The following is a 20400-nucleotide window of genomic DNA, read 5'->3' on the forward strand; positions in this document are numbered from 1 at the left end:
CGTGATTTCATAACTTATGAAGTACAAATTATGTGTGTCCACTTTGGATAAAAGGTTCAAACATATAATATTCCCACCTTTGGTATCATTTTCAACTTCAGTCATTTTTGGTCCTTTGACAATTATGCGCAAATCGCAGTTTTAACACATTGTGAGGTCATTGAAGTCCAATGAAAAGTCAGTCGAGTCAGATCATAGCCAATATGATGCTTTTATGAAATCCGCAGAATCTTGTGACTTGTTTTATTCCACCCCAGCAAACTGTCAGTATCGAAATCTGGCACATCTCTATTGTAAGTGATCGATTCACTGCGCCTGTGGATTGATCCTGATCTGGCCACATTGATTTTGGTTTAAGGTATTTTTGGAGATCATAAATACTAATGAGCTAAGGGGAACGACGTGGGAGAACTTGTCTCTTGAGAGAACCCTTGATAAATCACCTATGGAAGTGATCTAACCTCCTGAGACAAATAAGCAAAATTAAAAAGCCTTTGGCACTAAGATAATGTTAACATGATATGATACATACATGTTATGTATTTGATCCGTGTTATTGCATGTATAAAAGTTATATCAGCATGTATTAATATTGTGTTCCTTGAATGTAAAACATGATTTGTATTAAAGTATTATTTTATTGGTACCAAACATGACATACATGAGAAAACGCGTCTTTTAAATAAGGACATAAAACATTGATGTGTGCTTACATTAACAAAAACATAATGTCCACTACTGTATACAGTGGACAACATCTAATTATCTGCTTTTTAACGCAATAAACAAAAACATAATCATTCTTGCAACTTCTAGGGAAGTTCTTAGCTGTTGGGTAGGAATATTCCTATATCAATCACTCTGAGTATCAACGATTTAGCATCAAACAGTTTATGTTTCCTTTGTGGTAATGACCCATCTTTGGTGCGTAATAAGGAAAACTCTGTATTTTACATCTTTGATCTCTGATATCTTTGATAGTGTTGCGCTGGGAAGTGTTCAAAGGCACACTGACATCAGTCAGAGTTGACATTGCACTGATGGCGTTTGCACAGATGTGCGCTTAGGTTGTTTTGACTCGTTTTCTTTTTTACAGTCCCATGCGGACTTTATTGAACGGCCATATAAATTTACACCTGTGTGAAACCTTATGCAACCAAGGGAAAGTTTTAAGGGCACGAGGATACAAATCAAGCTGCTTATCAAGAACGGGACACTAACGTTTTGGCAACAACTACAGATAATAAAGCGCGCGCACATACACACACGCACACATACACCTTCAAGACTTCTCTTTCTCCCCCTCTCTCTCTCTCTCTCTCTCCCTCCCTATCTTTCTCTCGTTCTCTGTGGAGCACCGCCCCCTTTCTTTTCCTTTTTTCCTCCTTGGCTTCCACCTGCATCACACTAGAGGTTCACCGGAGCGTCAGTACGCGTACACCCCGGGGAACGGAACGGATCGGTGCGCATCCCTCTTTTCCATACAACTGCACTTTTCTTCTACGCGTTACAAAGATCGTCATCTTCACACTGGTCTCGCGTCTTCTGCACAATGTTTCTTTCTGCACTTTTATCCTAATCCATCAATGGAATAAACGCGGGGATGCAGATACTGACCATCAAAGACGACAGAAGCGAAGGATCAAACGACCACGGAGTTATGTTTCAGACAGTCATCTATAAAGGGCTCCATTAGCATATGTCAAGTGGGCATTTACATAAGGGGCATATTTAGGCTGGTGTCTCAGAGCCGAGCCAGTCACATCCAGCACATCCAGTTGAGAGCACCAGAGGAGCCGCATACGCTTGTGTGTTGGAGTGCGTAATACAAGTGTGTTGGATACAGAAGGGACCGGAGCAAAGGGGAGTAGCCTGGAAGGTCGAGAGAGCATGTGCTAAACCGAGCGAGAGAGAGAGAGTGAGAGAGAGGGAGAGAGATAATCGGATGTAAACACGCATTGACTGTAAAGCCGCAACCAGTGACTGCGCAAAACACTAGGGAAAGAGAGACCACAGGGGCTCTCCTCCATACGGTAACTTTTCTTCCGGCGGTTGTCTTTGAGTGTCGGTGATGGGTGCAGTCGGTGAGCTGGTGGGCAGCTTCTCTCACGGCTTTGAGAGCTTTGGCCACGGGTCTCATTTCGTCCTCACGCCCCCCGGGGAATCCGGTGTTCTGATGAACGAGCACATCGTGTCTGCCGAGCGCCTGTCACGCAGCACTTCTCCGGACCTGACGCATCTCAAAGGGATCCTACGTCGAAGGCAGCTGTACTGCAGGACCGGCTACCACCTCGAGATATTACCGGACGGTGTAGTGCAAGGCACGAGAAAAGACCACAGCAGATTTGGTAAGTAAAGCACAATTTTTATAATAGGCAACATGTTACTGTAATGAATTGCTGCTGTATTACCATTGCTCCAAAATAATTGCATATTCTTTATTATTTAAGTGAACACTGTAATGCAAAATGTGATATTATTATAATTTCAACCATAGCTAAGACAATGTGATTAAATGTGCTAGATGAATTAAGTAGGCCAGATAAAAGCACCACTATTGCAGGTGCACATATCGCTTGTCTCTCTCAACTGGGTACTAACAGCTGTGATTTTCTCACAGGTATATTGGAATTCATTAGTCTCGCTGTGGGAATGGTGAGCATCCGTGGAGTGGATAGTGGATTATATCTTGGAATGAACAGCAAGGGGGAACTATATGGATCTGTAAGTATTCACTATAGAAATATCCAAATCTTTTCCTTTACTTGCATGCAACACAATTCATTCCATTCATAGGCTGCAGCGAGAACGTGATTTATGACACAATTCCAATGCAATTTCAAATAGCCTTTGGACATAGTTTATCCTCCTCTTTGTTCTTGTGTGATTAACCTCTGCTGTTCTCTCTCTCTCTTAGGAAAAGCTGACGGCCGAGTGTGTGTTCAGAGAGCAGTTTGAAGAAAACTGGTACAACACCTACTCCTCCAACCTCTATCGGCACGGCGAGCGAGGGTCACACTACTACGTAGCTCTCAATAAAGATGGAACGTCGCGAGACGGAGCCCGCTCCCGGAGGCACCAGCGCTTCACGCACTTCCTGCCACGGCCAGTGGATCCGGACCGCGTTCCCGAGCTTTACAAGGAGATACTAGGACACAGCTGAAACCACTCAACCTTAAACTCAAACCACAAAAATAACGCACCTGCATGTTCTTCATCCCCCCAGCAGCCAGCAGGGCAGACCTGTCTCGGGAGACAGCCGAGGAGCTGGGGGTAGAGGCCCTCTTCTGCGGCCAAGGTTGGAGCGATAGCAGGAGAGGGAAAGCCCGCACCAGGAACCAGATATCTGAACTTTGGATAGTTCCTGAAGAGACGGACACTGTTTTGGATCCATATACCTTCTGTTTGTAGGGCACAGGGGATTTTGGATTAGGAGAGAGCTAAATTTCCACCGGTGGACTGCTTGCCAGACGATGATGGACAACCACTGTACTACTGAAAATTCTAGAAGGCTTCTGAAGGAATTCTGCGTTATGCTTTTGAGACTCTTCCAACACTGGCACGGACGTGCGGGAGACTAAAAACTATCTTTAGGTCCTTTAATTTATGTTTTTTAAAGATATTTATTTTATATATTTATTTATTTTGAAAGTATATTTTTACAAGAATATATGCAAGATGTAACAGGAGAGCTTTATTTTCTACCGCTATTAATAGACAGTGAAACATGACTATCTAGAACTAGAACTACTGAGGAAAGTATTTTCTTATAAGTTGTACATTTTTCGGTTGTATCGGCGCTCCTCGCGGTCCCCTGTGTTTGTTTATCTCTCATGTCATTAAACCAGATCCATAAAAGCCTGAGAATGTTCCAGAAACCACTGGGGAATTAAACAGTTGAAATGATTGCATTTTGTCGTGTGTCTCCTTCCTAAAGAACATAAGGTCACCTGTCAGAGGTGAATGGTTATTGAATTTCTCTTCGTAGACTTTTGAGGAAACTCAAGAGAGGGCAGCAGGTGTCAAAAGCAGGCCGATTCTCATCGATCTTTCTGCAGTAGAATGAAATGACACTTTGTTCCCAATTAAAATGCTGCTTAATGGCCTAAAAACTTTAGATCTGCAAAACGGTACAGATGTACGGCCTGACTATACAATTCACAAAAAATGCATGCTTCAGCATCTTCCCGCTTTTCTTTCTCCCATCCAATTTCCTGCACTCTCACACACCCCGCTGTTAAAAGGCCCGTGCGACGCTAGCATTAAAACACAATGGCCTAAAACTATTTCTCCCTGCGGCAACCTTCTCAAGTGACATATTGGCATGCAGAAAACTCTCCACAAAGTGGTCTTTTCTTTAACTAAGTGTTTTTTTGAGAACCAAGCACTATGGTACATTCTGGGAAGGTGACTCTGCTGTCGTGTCTACGTTTGTTGACCCAGGGCAGGTGGAAGTGCTCTTAGGATATATGAGGTCGGAGCCACGTGTGGTCTCAATTGTACAATCTTGAAACTACTTTGTGCTCCCCCTTTCTTTTTTTCGCTCACTTTCTTTTTCCTCTCCTCACAGTTGTGTGACTCACTTGCTTTGTAGACACTTGATGACCGGCTGCCAGTCAATCTGGCTGTCTCTGTGTGTGAGTTTTAGAAAGGAAGTGATACTTTTTAAATAATGTCAGCTGGCTGCGGGGCACACATGCGGTTTCAAAATAATGATGCTATGGGCTCCGGGTCACACTAAAGGTGAGAGATGGGTTGCTGAGTAGCAGTGTACGATAGAAAGGAAAACAAGTGTAAGGGTTTCGTCCGGTGTTAAAGTTCACAGTATTGTACATCTTACATAACCGACATTGTATGGGGTAGGAGTGTCTGGATGTCTGATCTCTGTGTCTTTTCCCCTTCTTGTTGGGGGGTTTTGAGGGTGGGTTGATGGTTCTATTTGTGTGCACAGGCATATCAGCAAACGCTGTGTGATGTGTGATCTCTGAATCTCTGTGATGATGAGCCAGGGGTTCTACTAACTGACACACACACACACACACACACACACACACACACACACACACACACACGAACGCAACACACCAGGGGTTTTCCCCTGAGCAGAAACACAGCTACAGCTTAAGAAAGGATGTGGTGAGAGTGATGTGGCTTGATCAACTTTTTAATTTTTCCAGCACATGTAAAGTCCCCCCACATCCCCATCAGTAAAGCTTTCAACACTAATGCATCGGTAGCATTATAAAAATGGGCATCATTTCAATGATTGGCTTTTATATACAATATTTAATACTGTTGGTAAAAGAAAGACTCCAAGTAGTTTGTTTAAACCAGAATTAGTTATTTAATAACTGCACTTAGTTTGATATTAGCATGTTGTTGTGTTAGTAAATGAGTAAAGAACAGTGCTGCAGACTGCAAAAAACAACCTTTGGTCAGTAAAATAATGCTTGTTTTATAGAAGTATCAATACTGTATAGCATCTTAAAAGAGGCCAGATTTTGCCTAGAATAAACAGAAATGTTATCTTCTTCATGTATCACCCGGAGATGCCTTACTAACAGTATCCCAATTATTCTGGGCACTTAATGGCTTAAACAGTTCAATTTTTTTGAACAATTATACTTTTGTCCACAAAACAAATTTCAAATCATACTCTTTCAGATTGTTTTTATCATTTTAGTTAGGTGATCCTAAATTAGGATTTAAGATCCAATTTACTTAAAAGAGACCGGTTCCTGCTATTTCTCAAGTGTAAAGGGAAGTCACATTAAATACTTGCCAATTTAAAGTGATAGTTCAACCAAAAAACGAGAATTCTGTCATCCTTTACTCACCCTCTCATCATTTGAAAAACCTGTATGACTTTCTATTTTGAAGAATGTTCTTACGGGCACCCATTATCTTACACTGGTTTTGTGTAACTTAAACAAAAAAAATATTTTGAATCTTTATTTTTTTTTACAAAAATATGAAAGAAAAAAGCCCTAGTTTTTTCCATTTAGGAGCCATAAATCCTGTTTTATAGGTTTAACTAAATACCCCCTGGAATTGCTAAAAGCACTCCTGGTTGGGAATCGCTGGTCTATTTGAGCACACATCTATGTGTTTCTGAGATTTTGTGAGTGTTTATAGTTCTAGAGGAGAGACTATAACACATGGTGTTGTTCTGGGACAGGTGTTGAAGTGACTGATCTTTCACCTGCATGTCTTTGCGGCTCAGGTAAAAACTGCACAGGTGTTCATGCGGCACGTCAAAGGCAAGAGCACACACACACACATATGCACACGCACACACACAGCACTGATGGCGATTGTCAGATTTTTAGAGCTTGAGGGAATTGTTGTCCCATTAAGTCATATTTCTACTTGTAAACACTGGACCTGGAAATATCGTACATTTTTTAATCAGAAAAGTTTCTGCGTTACTGAACTTAACTGTCTTGGTTATCATGTTGCCACTTGCAGTGAGAGAACATGACCTTGTCACTTGCATTAGTTTTGTGTCCGTACAAGTATTTCTTCAAAATATCTTCTTTTGTGTTCTGCAGAGAACATGACACTACCTCCAGTTACAGTTGAATGATTTAATATTTGGAGTGAGCCTTTTACTTCAGTTCATATAAATGTATAAATATACAAATATTTTCCTGACTTTATTCATATACCAAATATTCCATAACCAAATTTCTTTAGTTTTACCATTCACAAGAATTTATCCTGTAGCTCTTAACTTTAACCCTTTTGTACTGTCTCATCTTTGGACACAATTTCTGCAAAAATTACGTTTCTCTTATCAGGTGAAAACTTGAACAGGCGGAAACTAAGTCGATACTTAAATGGAACAACAGCTAATATTACCAATAAGTCTCCTGAGTTTGAAGGAGCATCCTCTGAGCAATAAAAATGTCAAAAGTTAGAGAATGAATAATGAGAATGAGAGATGTTTTTTCTTTTTTGCCATAGTGTTTGGGTTTGGGTTTAGTGTAATCACAGTTTGTGCATTGACATCAAAGGTGGTATTTAAGATACTAATTCACCTACAGTATTACACAAACATATATCATTGCACCTTACACAGACAAAGGCAACATATTCAATGATCAACAAGATCAAATTGCTCTTCAGCTCCTATTATTTATATAACTATTAAAATGGTTCCGGGTAAAGGCTTTGATTGCGAGAGGTTTCTTCTCAGTCCAGTTTGACTCTTTCATTCAAACAAATTCAAATTCTTGACTGTGGAGCACAAAATAAGATATTTTGAGAAATGTGTCAGTGGTTTTCATTTGTCATGTTAATACAGTGGAAGTTATTGGGAGGGCAATGGCCAACATACTTCAAAATATAGTCTTTTGTGTTCTGCATAAGAAATTCATACACGAGGGTGAATAAATGATGAAAGAATTTTTGTTGTGGGTGAATTATCACTTTAATGAACTGTCGCTTTGGAATAAAAGTCAAATGCCTAAATGCAAATGTTTTTAAACTCCCACGTGTAAAGCAGATAGACTTAATGGCTTACATATTGGCCATTGGTTGGAGGAATGTGAGATGGTTAATGAGTTTGGCTTGCCATGCCTGAGCACTGAGGCGAATGTAATCAGGGCATGGATTCATGTAGGTTCTGTGCACACACTGTGTGTGTGTGTCCACTAGTACTGATCTCTGGCCCATGCGATGGACAGCCCTCACACCTGGTACTATGATCCATGATACATACTACAATGTCCCCCCTTCACCCCAAACAGTATGTTTAAACACATGGCACTTTAATAGCACATGCATATCACAAAATACTAACACAAGTAATACACAGCTTTAAAAGCAAACCTTTTTGACTATTACGATTGAAGAGAATCTAAGAGCTAGACATTTTCATAACTGATCATTTTCACAAGAAACGCAAAAATTTGCTCTTAAAGATAAATAATTATTTACATTCAGTATTTTTCATTTATCCACAGAAAGGAAGTTGCTTGCGACAGCACTTGTTTAACATGATGGATGAGGAAGTTTTTAATCTTAGCACTAAACTCCTCTTTAAGCTTTGGGAGGTGAGAGAGATTGAGCATCGCCTTGGGGTTCAGTCTGATTGACAGCCCGTTCCCAAAACACTATCTTCTAATTTGCATGTCTTATTGAGTAAATGCAGATTTGGTTTTGCACTTTACTTTTACTTAGTGAATGAAATCACCTCAAGACAACAGAGTACAGTAGTGCCAAAGAGAAACTGTAACAATTTACAGATGCCTTATGTTATGTTTATAGAAAGTTTATAAAACGTTTTTAATTTAATGTACTCTACCTTGTCATTTCATGTTGTTTTAAACCAGAAATACACTCTTTGTTTATTGAAATTGTAAGATTTTAAAGAATACCAAAACATCACTTTTCCATGCATCAAAAGAAATATAAGAAAGAACAAAACCGCGATAACTGTGCTTTAATTTTGATAATTTTGTCACCGGGTGGCTTGATTGCTGGCCATAACAAGCGGCAGCTGAAGCGAATTAAGCTGCGCTTCATTGAAGCACGCGCTCAGGACGAGGGTGTATAAAAGAGTGGTGTTCTGGGCAAGCAAGGGGTGGTGTATCTGGGCTGGTGTGTGTCTTGACGGCGGCGTAACCGGAGAGAGCTGAAGGTTGGATGTCTGATCGGTGTTCTAGTGGGAAGAGATTACACAGCAGAGGGGAAGGTCGCTGATGTGTTCACGTCAAACTTCTGCAGTCGCCATCCTTGGAGTCATTCACCCTACAGCAAGAGGAGAAACAGGTCGACTAATCACTGTGGAGATGAAGTGAGTTTGCAGTGTCTGAGAGAGTGAAATACACACGTGTGAGGATTCCTAAGAGTGATTTATGCACGAGTGTGGTGAGGTCTAACGACTGTGTTTCTCCAGAAACTGAGATGAATGACAATTGACGTCTGCATATGAAGATCCTTTTTAATTGATCTGCCTAAAGCTGTGTTCAGGTTTTCCTTTGTGCCTGGAGTGGCGACGGACTCAAGCTGAGCTTGAACACCGCCATTGCCTGTCCCTCGGGGAAGAGGTGAAGCTGTTGTCCTTCCGCCGACTGGTCTACGAACTCACACACCAGCCGAGCCCGAACACCGTCGTTGTCTGTCCCTCGGGGAAGAGGAGAAGTTGCTGTCCTCCCCTGGTTTGTTCTGTGAACTGACACACCAGCCGAGCCCGAACGCCGTCGTTGTCTGTCCCTCGGGGAAGAGGAGAAGTTGCTGTTCTCCCCTGGATTGTTCTGTGAACTTACACACCAGCCGAGCCCGAACACCGTCGTTGTCTGTCCCTCGGGGAAGAGGAGAAGTTGCTGTCATCCCCTGGACTGTTCTGTGAACTTACACACCAGCCGAGTCTGAGCATTGTCGGCTGCCTGTCTCACGAACACTTCCGAGGAGACGAAGGAAGCCACTGTCTCACCCACGAACATTTGCATCACTGCTTTTAATGTTTTAAGTTAATAAAATACTTACCCTTTTAAATCCACTTCTTGTTGTCCGCCTCTTGGTGTCCTCGGGTGTCTGCTCCTCCGGAGTGTGGTTATTGGCCCTCGGCCCTAACATCGGTGACATCACTTTTGGCGTAGTCGGCAGGATTACCACTCGGAGTTGAGCGGCCGGAGGACCCAGGATGGCGGACGAGGACTTGCCAGCCGTCCGGCAGCCGATGGCATCTATGTTCATGGGAGTTCCGTGGGCTCAAAAGTATGGTGGATCTGGCTCTGAGTTGAGTTTTTCGGACTGGAGGGCGCAAGTGGAGTACTTGGCCGGACTGCAAGGGCTCAGTGAAGCCCAGAAGATACAGTTTGTCTTGAATTCACTTGAGGGGGAGGCGAAGAGAGAAGTCCGAGCAGCACCTGAAGCCGTCCGAGCCACCACACGGGCCATATTCGAATTTCTGTCTGGGCAATACGGTGATTCGACTCCGGTGGCAGTGTTACGAACGCAGTTTTTCAACTGTAAGCAGGTACCTGGGCAGACACTGCGAGCATTCGCTCTGCGACTACGGGAACTGTTCTCCAGGCTGAAGAATCGAGAACATCATGGACTGGGAGAGGAAGAGACACTGTTAAGAGACCAGTTCCTGTTGGGGTTACGAGAAGGTCCAATACGACAGAGTCTGAGGTTACAGCTTCGAAGGGACGCCACCCTGACATTCGAAGATGTACGTAAGGAGGCCCTAGCCTTGGAGCAAGATCACCATCAGACTGTAGAAACACCGGTGTGTATGGCTACAAGTGGAATGAGTGCCCCAACACAGCCCGAACCGACCGACTGGAAGCGGACCCTACGTGCGGAGTTAATGAAAGACGTCCGAGAAGAAATGGCCGAACTCTCAAAATCCATTCTTGGAGAACTCCGCCGTGGACGGCCAGAGCCCCTGCCCCTACCTCGAGAACGTTCGTATTCTGACGGAGGGAGAGATCCGGGAAGACGCACCAGCCGTCCGTTCAGTTCCAGGTTCCAGTGGGATGAGCAGGGGCGCCCGATCTGCAACACCTGCGGAGAGCCCGGACACTACAGCCGCCAATGCGGTTCCCGACGTAGCTCGCAAGGGGGTTTTTAGAACGACCGGCCACTGTGGGTCAAGTGGTCGGGACCCCCCGGATAGACCCTTGTGTGGACTCAGCTCCACGAGACGGCCTAGTGGGACGCTGTCCCCTCCTGGAGATTAAGATCAATGGCGTTACTGTTCGGTGCCTGGTAGACACAGGGTCCCAGGTCACTATGTTGTCTGAGAGTTTGTCCAAAGATCTGTTTGATGCTCATCACTTACCCGAAGCTGAAGTCCCTTGGCTCACCCTGCGTGGGGCAAATGGCCTGCGCATCCCCTACATCGGATACCAGGTCACCAACTTCGAAATTTACGGCACCACAATCCCGAAGAAGGGGGTAGTGATCGTGCGAGACTCCTGTCTGGGAGAACATCGAGCCCTGTTAGGGATGAACGTCATCATGGACTGTTGGGAGGAACTGTTCCAGGCTGGACCTCTTCGTTACACCTCCACAGCCGAGAAGAAGGAGTGGGAGCGTGTTGTGACTGACTGTCGGCGAGTGCAGGTGGCGATTTCCCAACGCGACCGGGAGGACGTGGGTCGGGTGGCCTGCCGGTATGCTGTCTCTGTCCCTGCCCGGAGCGAAGCTGTGGTCTGGGTTCGGCTGCCAGGTCGGACCTATGGCCCTGAAGATTGCCTCCTTGTTGAACCCCACTGGGAGTGCCAGACTGTTGAAGTCGCTCGGGGGTTAACAGTAGCCCGTCGGGGCCGAGTCGCAGTTAAAGTAAGAAACCCGAATACTTACCCCGTCCATCTGTACCGTCACCAACGACTGACCCGTATCACGCCTGTAGACCCCCACCAGGTGAGGGAGGAGCAGGAGGTCCGCTTCTGCCAAGTGAGCGCCACAGTGGTCGAGGTTGGCCTGGCGGAGAAGGAGTCTCGTCCTGGTTCCACTGCACAGGGCATGCCGGGCCACCTTCAGAGCGAGTCCCTGGAAGGAGAGGGCCTAACGGAAGAACAAACCCGCAAACTCCAGAGTCTACTGGCCAAGTGGCAACACGTCTTCTCCACCCACGACGAAGACTATGGGTGCACCGACATAGTCAAGCACGCCATTCCTACTGGAGACGCCCCACCAAGTCGAGAACGATACCGCCCAGTCCCTCCGACTTTGTATACGGAAGTACGAGCCCTACTGAAAGGAATGTTGGGACGAGGAGTTATCCGGGAGAGCAGCAGCCCATGGGCCGCCCCAATTGTCCTGGTCCGCAAGAAGACAGGCTCTTGGAGGTTTTGTGTAGACTATCGGAAACTGAACTTGGTCACCAAGAAGGATGCCTTTCCCTTGCCCCGGATCGAGGATTCCCTTACGGGACTGACCGGCGCCAGCTGGTACTCTACCCTGGACTTAGCGAGTGGCTACTGGCAGGTGAGGATGGAGGAACAGGACCGCGAGAAGACTGCCTTTACCACCCCTTTCGGCCTATTTGAATGGGATCGTATGCCCTTCGGCCTCTGTAACGCTCCTGCGACCTTCCAGAGGCTCATGCAGCGATGCCTGGGAGGGCAGCTGATGGACTCCGCCTTGGTTTACTTAGACGATGTGATCGTCTACTCCCCTGACTTCAATGGTCACTTGTCACACTTGGAGCAAGTCTTCCGGGCAATGGAACGGTATGGACTGAAGCTCCAGCCCGGGAAATGCCAGCTCCTCAGAAGAGAGGTTCAGTTCCTGGGGCACCGGGTGAGCGCTGCAGGAGTGGCTGTTGATCCGGAGAAGGTGTCTGCAGTGCAGGGCTGGGTCCCTCCGAAGACCGTAAGGCAGGTACGGTCCTTTCTTGGATTCGTCGGCTACTACAGACGCTTCATAAAGGACTTCTCAAAAATTGCAAAACCCCTGAATCAGCTGCTGGCCGGTACCGCTACCTCGCGGAGCCGAAGTTCCCCTACCATCACCTGGAGTCAGGAGTGCGAGACCGCCTTCCACCGACTCAAGCAGGAGTTGTTGCAGGCCCCCATTCTGGCTTACGCCGATTTCACCCAGCCTTTCGTCCTCTACACTGACGCTAGCAATAGCGGGCTGGGAGCCGTACTGGCCCAACGACAAGACGGGACAGAAAGGGTCATTGCCTACGCCAGTCGGAGCCTCCACCCTGCTGAACGGAACGATGCCAATTACAGCTCTTTTAAAATTGAGCTGCTGGCCCTGAAGTGGGCTCTGTGCGAGAAGTTTAAGGATTACCTGTGGGGAGCCGAAGTGCTGGTAGTAACCGACAACAGTCCGCTGGTACACCTGCAGACCGCGAAGCTGGGAGCGGTGGAGCAGCGGTGGGTGGCCCAGCTCGCCAACTTCAACTATCGGCTACAATATCGACCAGGCCGAGAGCACATAAATGCCGATGTCCTGTCCCGATTACCACCAGCTAGGGAAGGGGGAACTTCAGGGCCAGAACCAGAAGAAGGGCTGATGGTGGGAGTGGTGGAAGCACCTGGAGCACGAGCGGAAGGCATACCAGCAAATTGGGGATGGGACCCCCATCGATGGAGGGAACGGCAAGAGCAGGATGAAGGGCTGGCTACCCTGTGGACTTACCTGGAGAGGAACAAATTCCCTGGGGTGGAGGAACGACAGGGACATCCGGTGAGGGTAAAGAAGCTTCTGGGGCAGTGGAAGAGGCTGAAGTTGCGAGATGGTGTGATCTGTAGGTCTGTTCTGGACTCGAGGACCCATGAGATGGTGTCTCAGGTGGTGGTGCCCGAAGCACAGATTCAGCCGTTGCTCCAGGCCTATCATGACCAGTTAGGACATCAGGGCCAAGAACGGACCGTATCACTACTGCGTCGACACTTCTTTTGGAGTGGTATGGAAGAGTCGGTGGGGAGGTATGTACAAGGATGCCCCCGTTGCACGCTGTTCAAGTCCCGGCGAGACGTGAGGGCCCCTATGGTTCCGGTGCGACCCAGAGCCCCGTTACATATGGTGGCTATGGACTTCCTGACCTTAAGTCGCCCGACAGACCGCTACCAGAACATCTTGGTAGTGACTGACTTGTTCACTAAGTACGCTTGGGCCATACCAACCTTGGACCAGACCGCCGCCACCACTGCCGGTGCCCTATGGAGACACGTCTTCCAGCCCTTTGGATGTCCCGAGACGCTCCATTCTGACCAAGGGCCGAACTTTGAGTCCCGTGTCATCCAGGAGCTATGCAGTCTGTACGGATGCCGGAAAACCCGCACCACGCCTTATCACCCACAGGGGAACGGAGGGTGCGAACGCTTCAATCAGACGCTCTTGAGTCTACTGGGAACACTAGATGCAGACCATCAAGGTTACTGGACGGACAGCCTGCCGGCTCTGGTGCAGGCCTATAATAACAGCATCCACAGCACAACGGGGTATGCCCCGACTTACCTGATGTTTGGGAGGCATGTGCGCCTGCCCACAGATCTGCTGTTAGGAGCAGTCCCGGCTGAAGCCCCCGCCACCACCACTGAATGGGTACACCGACACCATCGTCAACTCCACTCTGCCTATGACAAGGTAACCAAGCATCTGGAGGCAGCAGCAAAGAAGAACAAGAGATTGTACGACCGCACCGCTCGAGAGGCTCCTTTGTTACCCGGAGAACGGGTACTGGTGCGGGATAACCGGCGCCAGGGGAAGGGTAAACTCAGCGACCGGTGGGAAACCACCCCCTACGTAGTGGAGCAACAGCAAAGGCCTGACCAACCCGTGTACACCATCCGTCCCGAGGGTAAGTCAGGCCCTGTGAGAGTCCTGCACCGAAACCTGCTGCGTCCTTGTCCAAATTACCTGCGACAAGAGACTGAGGCGCCGCCAGCACCTGTGGCCCCTGTACCAACTTGGGTGGGCTGGCCTATGATCCGAAGGGCCCCCACTCCTGAGCCCAGGGAGGGGGAGGCCGAGGCCCCAGCTCGACGCTCCCAACGGGAGACTAGAGGAGTACCCCCTGCAAGATACGGAGAATGGGAGTCGGGACCCCGTTCTCGGGACTAGAACGGATCCGGTGGGGGAGGGTGTCACCGGGTGGCTTGATTGCTGGCCATAACAAGCGGCAGCTGAAGCGAATTAAGCTGCGCTTCATTGAAGCACGCGCTCAGGACGAGGGTGTATAAAAGAGTGGTGTTCTGGGCAAGCAAGGGGTGGTGTTTCTGGGCTGGTGTGTGTCTTGACGGCGGCGTAACCGGAGAGAGCTGAAGGTTGGATGTCTGATCGGTGTTCTAGTGGGAAGAGATTATACAGCAGAGGGGAAGGTCGCTGATGTGTTCACGTCAAACTTCTGCAGTCGCCATCCTTGGAGTCATTCACCCTACAGCAAGAGGAGAAACAGGTCGACTAATCACTGTGGAGATGAAGTGAGTTTGCAGTGTCTGAGAGAGTGAAATACACACGTGTGAGGATTCCTAAGAGTGATTTATGCACGAGTGTGGTGAGGTCTAACGACTGTGTTTCTCCAGAAACTGAGATGAATGACAATTGACGTCTGCATATGAAGATCCTTTTTAATTGATCTGCCTAAAGCTGTGTTCAGGTTTTCCTTTGTGCCCGGAGTGGCGACGGACTCAAGCTGAGCTTGAACACCGCCATTGCCTGTCCCTCGGGGAAGAGGTGAAGCTGTTGTCCTTCCGCCGACTGGTCTACGAACTCACACACCAGCCGAGCCCGAACACCGTCGTTGTCTGTCCCTCGGGGAAGAGGAGAAGTTGCTGTCCTCCCCTGGTTTGTTCTGTGAACTGACACACTAGCCGAGCCCGAACGCCGTCGTTGTCTGTCCCTCGGGGAAGAGGAGAAGTTGCTGTTCTCCCCTGGATTGTTCTGTGAACTTACACACCAGCCGAGCCCGAACACCGTCGTTGTCTGTCCCTCGGGGAAGAGGAGAAGTTGCTGTCATCCCCTGGACTGTTCTGTGAACTTACACACCAGCCGAGTCTGAGCATTGTCGGCTGCCTGTCTCACGAACACTTCCGAGGAGACGAAGGAAGCCACTGTCTCACCCACGAACATTTGCATCACTGCTTTTAATGTTTTAAGTTAATAAAATACTTACCCTTTTAAATCCACTTCTTGTTGTCCGCCTCTTGGTGTCCTCGGGTGTCTGCTCCTCCGGAGTGTGGTTATTGGCCCTCGGCCCTAACATCGGTGACAATTTGTCTAAATGAATCAACAAGGTTTGACATCAATTACATCCTAGAATGTACATCAACGTTCATGTTATGTGATGCTAAGTAGGATAGAAATGAATGACAACATTTTTATAAAATTTGGGACAATTTCGTCTTCAGAATGCACAGCAGTCCAAAAATAATGCAGACATTTGCAACACTTTTACTGGGCTCGACCGCTTTAGTACTTGTGACGTCCCCATTACAACGATATAAACCAAGACCTTCTGTAAAACTTAATTTTTGTGTTTTAAAGAGAAAATAAAAAAATACAGATCAACAAGGATGAGTGAATGACAACAGAATGTTTATTTCGGGTTGAACTGTTCCCTCTTTATACTTGTGTCCTCTCATCACTGCAAACAGCCTGAAATATTGAGGCACTCACAAAGCAGAATAAACAGCCTCATCAGAAAAGTCCTGAGGCACCTGCTTCACACACACCAACATGCGCACACACACAAACACTGTGAAAGTAATTAGTTAGAGTGGAGGGGGACTGAAGAATATTGAACTCATCCCTCTCTCTCTCTCTCTCTCTCTCTCTCTCTCTCTCTCACACACACACACACACACACACACACACTCCTCCTCACTGACTGATGGCTAGTAAGGATATATTGATTGCACACAGAGAACACACACTTCCACTGCTGCACTCGGAGCTTCTGCAGTGTGTGTGAATGACATCCATATGACATTGCATAAGTGTGACTGTTGGAGCATATGTTTACCCTTGGGATTCAATTGAGAGTCTTTGTTATGAATTCACGTGCTGTGCATGTACAAATTCCTTTTAACATAATGTATACACACATTTCTATTTGTGCATTTGCATATGTGAATGCACATGAAGATCACGATGTCCTTCAGATGAAACAGGTGCAGCAGAGCACTAAATTATAATATGCCATAGTTTTGAAAACTTTAGTGAGGTAAATCTCAATGGTATGTGCCAAGACAAAATAACATGTGTATGTCTTATGGGTACATATTTTTTAAAATTGAGATTTTTACATAATCTGAAAGATGAATTAAAAGATTTCTAATGATACAACCGTTTAAAACTGAGATACAACCGTTTAAAACTCTGGAATCTGAGGGTGCAAAAAAATCTAAATGTTGAGAAAATTGCCTTTGAAGTTGTGAATCAGAGGAGCTGTAGCAGGCCATACACTCACAAAAATTAAGTTTTTATATATTTTAGGTAGGAATTTTACTAAATATCTTCATGGAACGTGATCTTTACTTAATATTCTAATAACTTTTGGCATACAAGAAAAATGGATCAATTTGACCCACACAATGTATTTTTGTCTTTAGGGTAACATATAATGACAGTTAGTACAGATTTGAAGTTATTGACCTGTTGCCATATCTGCTCAGATGGATTTTTTTCGGTTTTATTTTTGTAAAATAAGCAGAAAATATTAGTAGTTTTCTAACACATTTCACTTCAGATGACATAAACCCGATGTCTTTCTATTCATAGGAAAAAGATAACTCTTTCTACCTCAGTTTTTTTCTGTTAGAATGAGATTAAAGAGCACACAGAAGTCTTGCACATCACATATTTTTTCCAGAGTTTCAGAAAATATCTCAATGTTTTAAAGCAACACTTTAATGTTTTTTTACCTTAAAATCGTTTCAGTGGGAGAACAACTCTTAAGTAGACGAATTGTACTCATTCTGCTACATGAGCAGCCTCAGACCGCCAAACAACCTTCTATAAAGCCTCAGACCTACAGCCACACTCTGTAAATTTTGTGTTCGGCTCAGTACACACAGTCCTATCCCATCCCCTGCCTGCCAAAGGCTGTGAATTGGTTTCCAAACGGCGTTTCCACATTCACCAGTTTCATCAGTTCAGTAAACAAATTCTCAAGTATTGCGCTGCCCATGGGGAAGCTTATACAGCAACATTATTTACGACACCGATAAAAGACAATTGCGTTTATCATCCACATGGGGGAGCCGTGAGCAAAAGATCAATAGTGTGGCTTTAACTTCTACCACTTGTCATCTCAAACCTGTTTGACTTTCTTTCTGCAGAACACAAGGAAGATATCTGACAGAATGTTGTTCACTGGCCCCTTTTCACTTGCATTAGTTTTGTGTCCGTACAAGTATTTCTTCAAAATATCTTCTTTTGTGTTCTGCAGAAGAAAAAGTCATCCAGGTTTAAAATGACAAAAGAGTGAGCAAATCATTTTTGGGTGAACTATCAGCCCTGAAAGCAGAGGCTGAAAAAGCACAACAATGAAACACTTAAATTGATTGAATGGCATAGTGTGAGCTCTACTGAAAGGAACAATCAGAAAGAAGACAGACTTAGTTAAGATAACTTGGAAAACACGGAAGATTGTTGCGCTATAAAAGAAAATTCAATTGTCCTCCTATATTCCATTATAATTAACCAGTTCTGGACTTTTGCTTGCTGTCATTTCTCCCTACTTCGCATTTTTTTATCGTCCCACCTCTCCAGGCCTGCAGTTATCACTTCAGTAAGATCAAGAAGCAGATCAGAAACGGCGAAGACAGCCCGTGCACGCGAATGCTGCGCAGTAAGCAAGCATTGAAAGCTTGTGCAGACAGTGCAGAGATCAATCAGACAATCAGAGAGAGAGAGAGAGAGAGAGAGAGACAGCGAGGGACGGGGGGTTGGATGGGCAGGAGACGAGTCCTGGCAAGTCGGTACGAAGAGAAGTGTGCCTGTGTAAGGACGGTTACTGTCAGGGGATACCGCACTTTAAAAGACACAATCGCAATTCCCGCACACACCTGGTCCTAATTAAAGATAAAACACCTTGAGAAGGTGTACAGGCTGTCATTTGGACAAAACACTACAAGACGGATGATTTTGATTGAACGGGTTGTGCTTACTAAAGGAGATATTGTTACCACTCCAAAATAAAAATGTGGTTATTTATTAGTTCAGGCATGTTATTTAAAACCTGTATGTGAGACTTTTTCATAGATATTTTGAGAAATGTCTCAGTAGTTTTATGTCAATATAATGGAAGTCAATGGGGGCCAATGTTGTTTGGTTACCAACGTTTTTCAAAATATCTTGTAGAGTGTTCTGCAAAAGACGGAAAGTCTTGCAGGTTTGGAAAGACATGAGTGTGAGAAAATGATGAAAGAATTTACATTTTTGGGTGAACTCTCCTATTAAAGATGTACATATAACCTGTTTATTAGTCCATGCGAATTGAACCCACAACCTTGATGTTGCCAGCGCTATCGGTTGAGATACGGTAACGCTGATGGACAGCACGGGAACACAACTTTTGTTGAGAAGAAACAGTGATCTCAATCCTCTCTTCTCCTCGTCTACTGTCATCACTCCTTTAAAGAAGTGTGTGTGTTGGTGTGTCAGCAAGTGCAAAGGGAAACAACATGAAACTTAAAGGGCTGCTGTAACCTGTTGGAGAGCAAACATTATCTGGTTTAGATTTTTATGCCGTTTGTGTGTGTGTGTGGACGCACTTCAAAAGCGTCTGGTGGTGCGGCGTGCAGCCACTTCTTGCACAAACACACACACGCACTCGTATGCTCAAAGGGGCCGCAGCGAGGGGAGGAAATTCCCTGGTTGGGAAATCCAAGGATCAGTCACAATTAGATCTTGTGATAAGCAACAAAAGATATTACTTATTGCATGTTTGTGCATTTGTGCGTCTCACATCTCGACCTTATAAGTGATGATGAGCGAGAAAATGTGCATGTGTCCTCAATCACTTTGTATGTGTTTGTTCTGCCATACACCCGCATGAGCTCATCTGCTGTGTTTCCTGCACAAACACATATAAATCCGAGCGAGCGCCACACTTTCCATTCTCTTGCCCTGACAGCTATGCAGTGGCCGTCACTATGTGATGCTGTCATCTCATTCCAAAGGCATTGCAGAGAGCCAGGTGGAGAAAATGTCTCTCACACGCTCTGTGTCTCTCTTTGCACGTGGCACGGCAATTTTTTTTATCACAAAGGATCATTACAACATCAAGAACTCACAACAGATTGCAGTACTTAAGGAACATTTGTGAATACTTCCAATTTGCATGTACACAAGCACAATTTACCATAATCATACAGCTGGTTTCAAAAATTGAGAAAATATGGGATTCAAAGTCTGATTTTAAAATCTAATTTATAGGATTTTGCACATTTGAGAACAGTTTATGGCGTAAAATAAGAAATACGATTAAATTTCTAAACTACTTTTCAAATAACCCAAATTGTGACACTGGCCATGTCATCTCAACTTTAACGAAAGGTCATTTGCTTTTTAAAGCACTCAACATTCTTAAATCATAACATGGATCATCAGGGTTTGCACAAACTTGTGCCAGCTCCATGCCAAGTGAATTATGTCATTTAAGCAAAATAAAACATATTTTAAATTTCGGCAATTTAATTTCTCGCTCAAATTGCTACACTGATGACGTAATGACACATTTTTGGAAATAGTTAAAAACGCCCCTCCGTACATTCGACACAATCTCACAGCAATTCCTAACTATTTTACGAGGTGGCTAATTCGTATAAATTCATACATTCTGATTTGTACGTTGCAGTATAATTTGCTTTCGCAAAAGTGACGTTGGATTTAAGGGTGGGGTCAGGGGAGGGGCTTCAGTATTGCGGTTATCTAATAATCGCACGTTTTGACCTCAACTCAAACCATTTCAATAAAATG

General features: G+C 45.4%; 1 protein-coding gene across 1 annotated transcript; it reads left to right on the top strand.

The window, feature by feature from the left end:
• Positions 1–1409: 1409 nt before the first annotated feature.
• fgf20a (fibroblast growth factor 20a) lies at positions 1410–3906 on the top strand. The gene is made up of 3 exons (XM_056732348.1): positions 1410–2348; positions 2621–2724; positions 2918–3906. The coding sequence occupies exons 1-3, from the start codon at positions 2072–2074 to the stop codon at positions 3161–3163; spliced, it is 627 nt and encodes a 208-aa protein (XP_056588326.1). The 5' UTR covers positions 1410–2071; the 3' UTR covers positions 3164–3906.
• Positions 3907–20400: the final 16494 nt, after the last annotated feature.

Source organism: Triplophysa dalaica, chromosome 2 (assembly GCF_015846415.1).
Source record: "Triplophysa dalaica isolate WHDGS20190420 chromosome 2, ASM1584641v1, whole genome shotgun sequence".
Lineage (NCBI taxonomy): Eukaryota > Metazoa > Chordata > Actinopteri > Cypriniformes > Nemacheilidae > Triplophysa > Triplophysa dalaica.

Coding starts and splice junctions, on each gene's coding strand:
- fgf20a (XM_056732348.1), top strand. CDS start 2,072: ATGGGTGCAGTCGGTGAGCTGGTGGGCAGCTTCTCTCACGGCTTTGAG. Junction 2,349..2,620: donor AAAAGACCACAGCAGATTTG/GTAAGTAAAGCA, acceptor ATTTTCTCACAG/GTATATTGGAATTCATTAGT. Junction 2,725..2,917: donor AGGGGGAACTATATGGATCT/GTAAGTATTCAC, acceptor TCTCTCTCTTAG/GAAAAGCTGACGGCCGAGTG.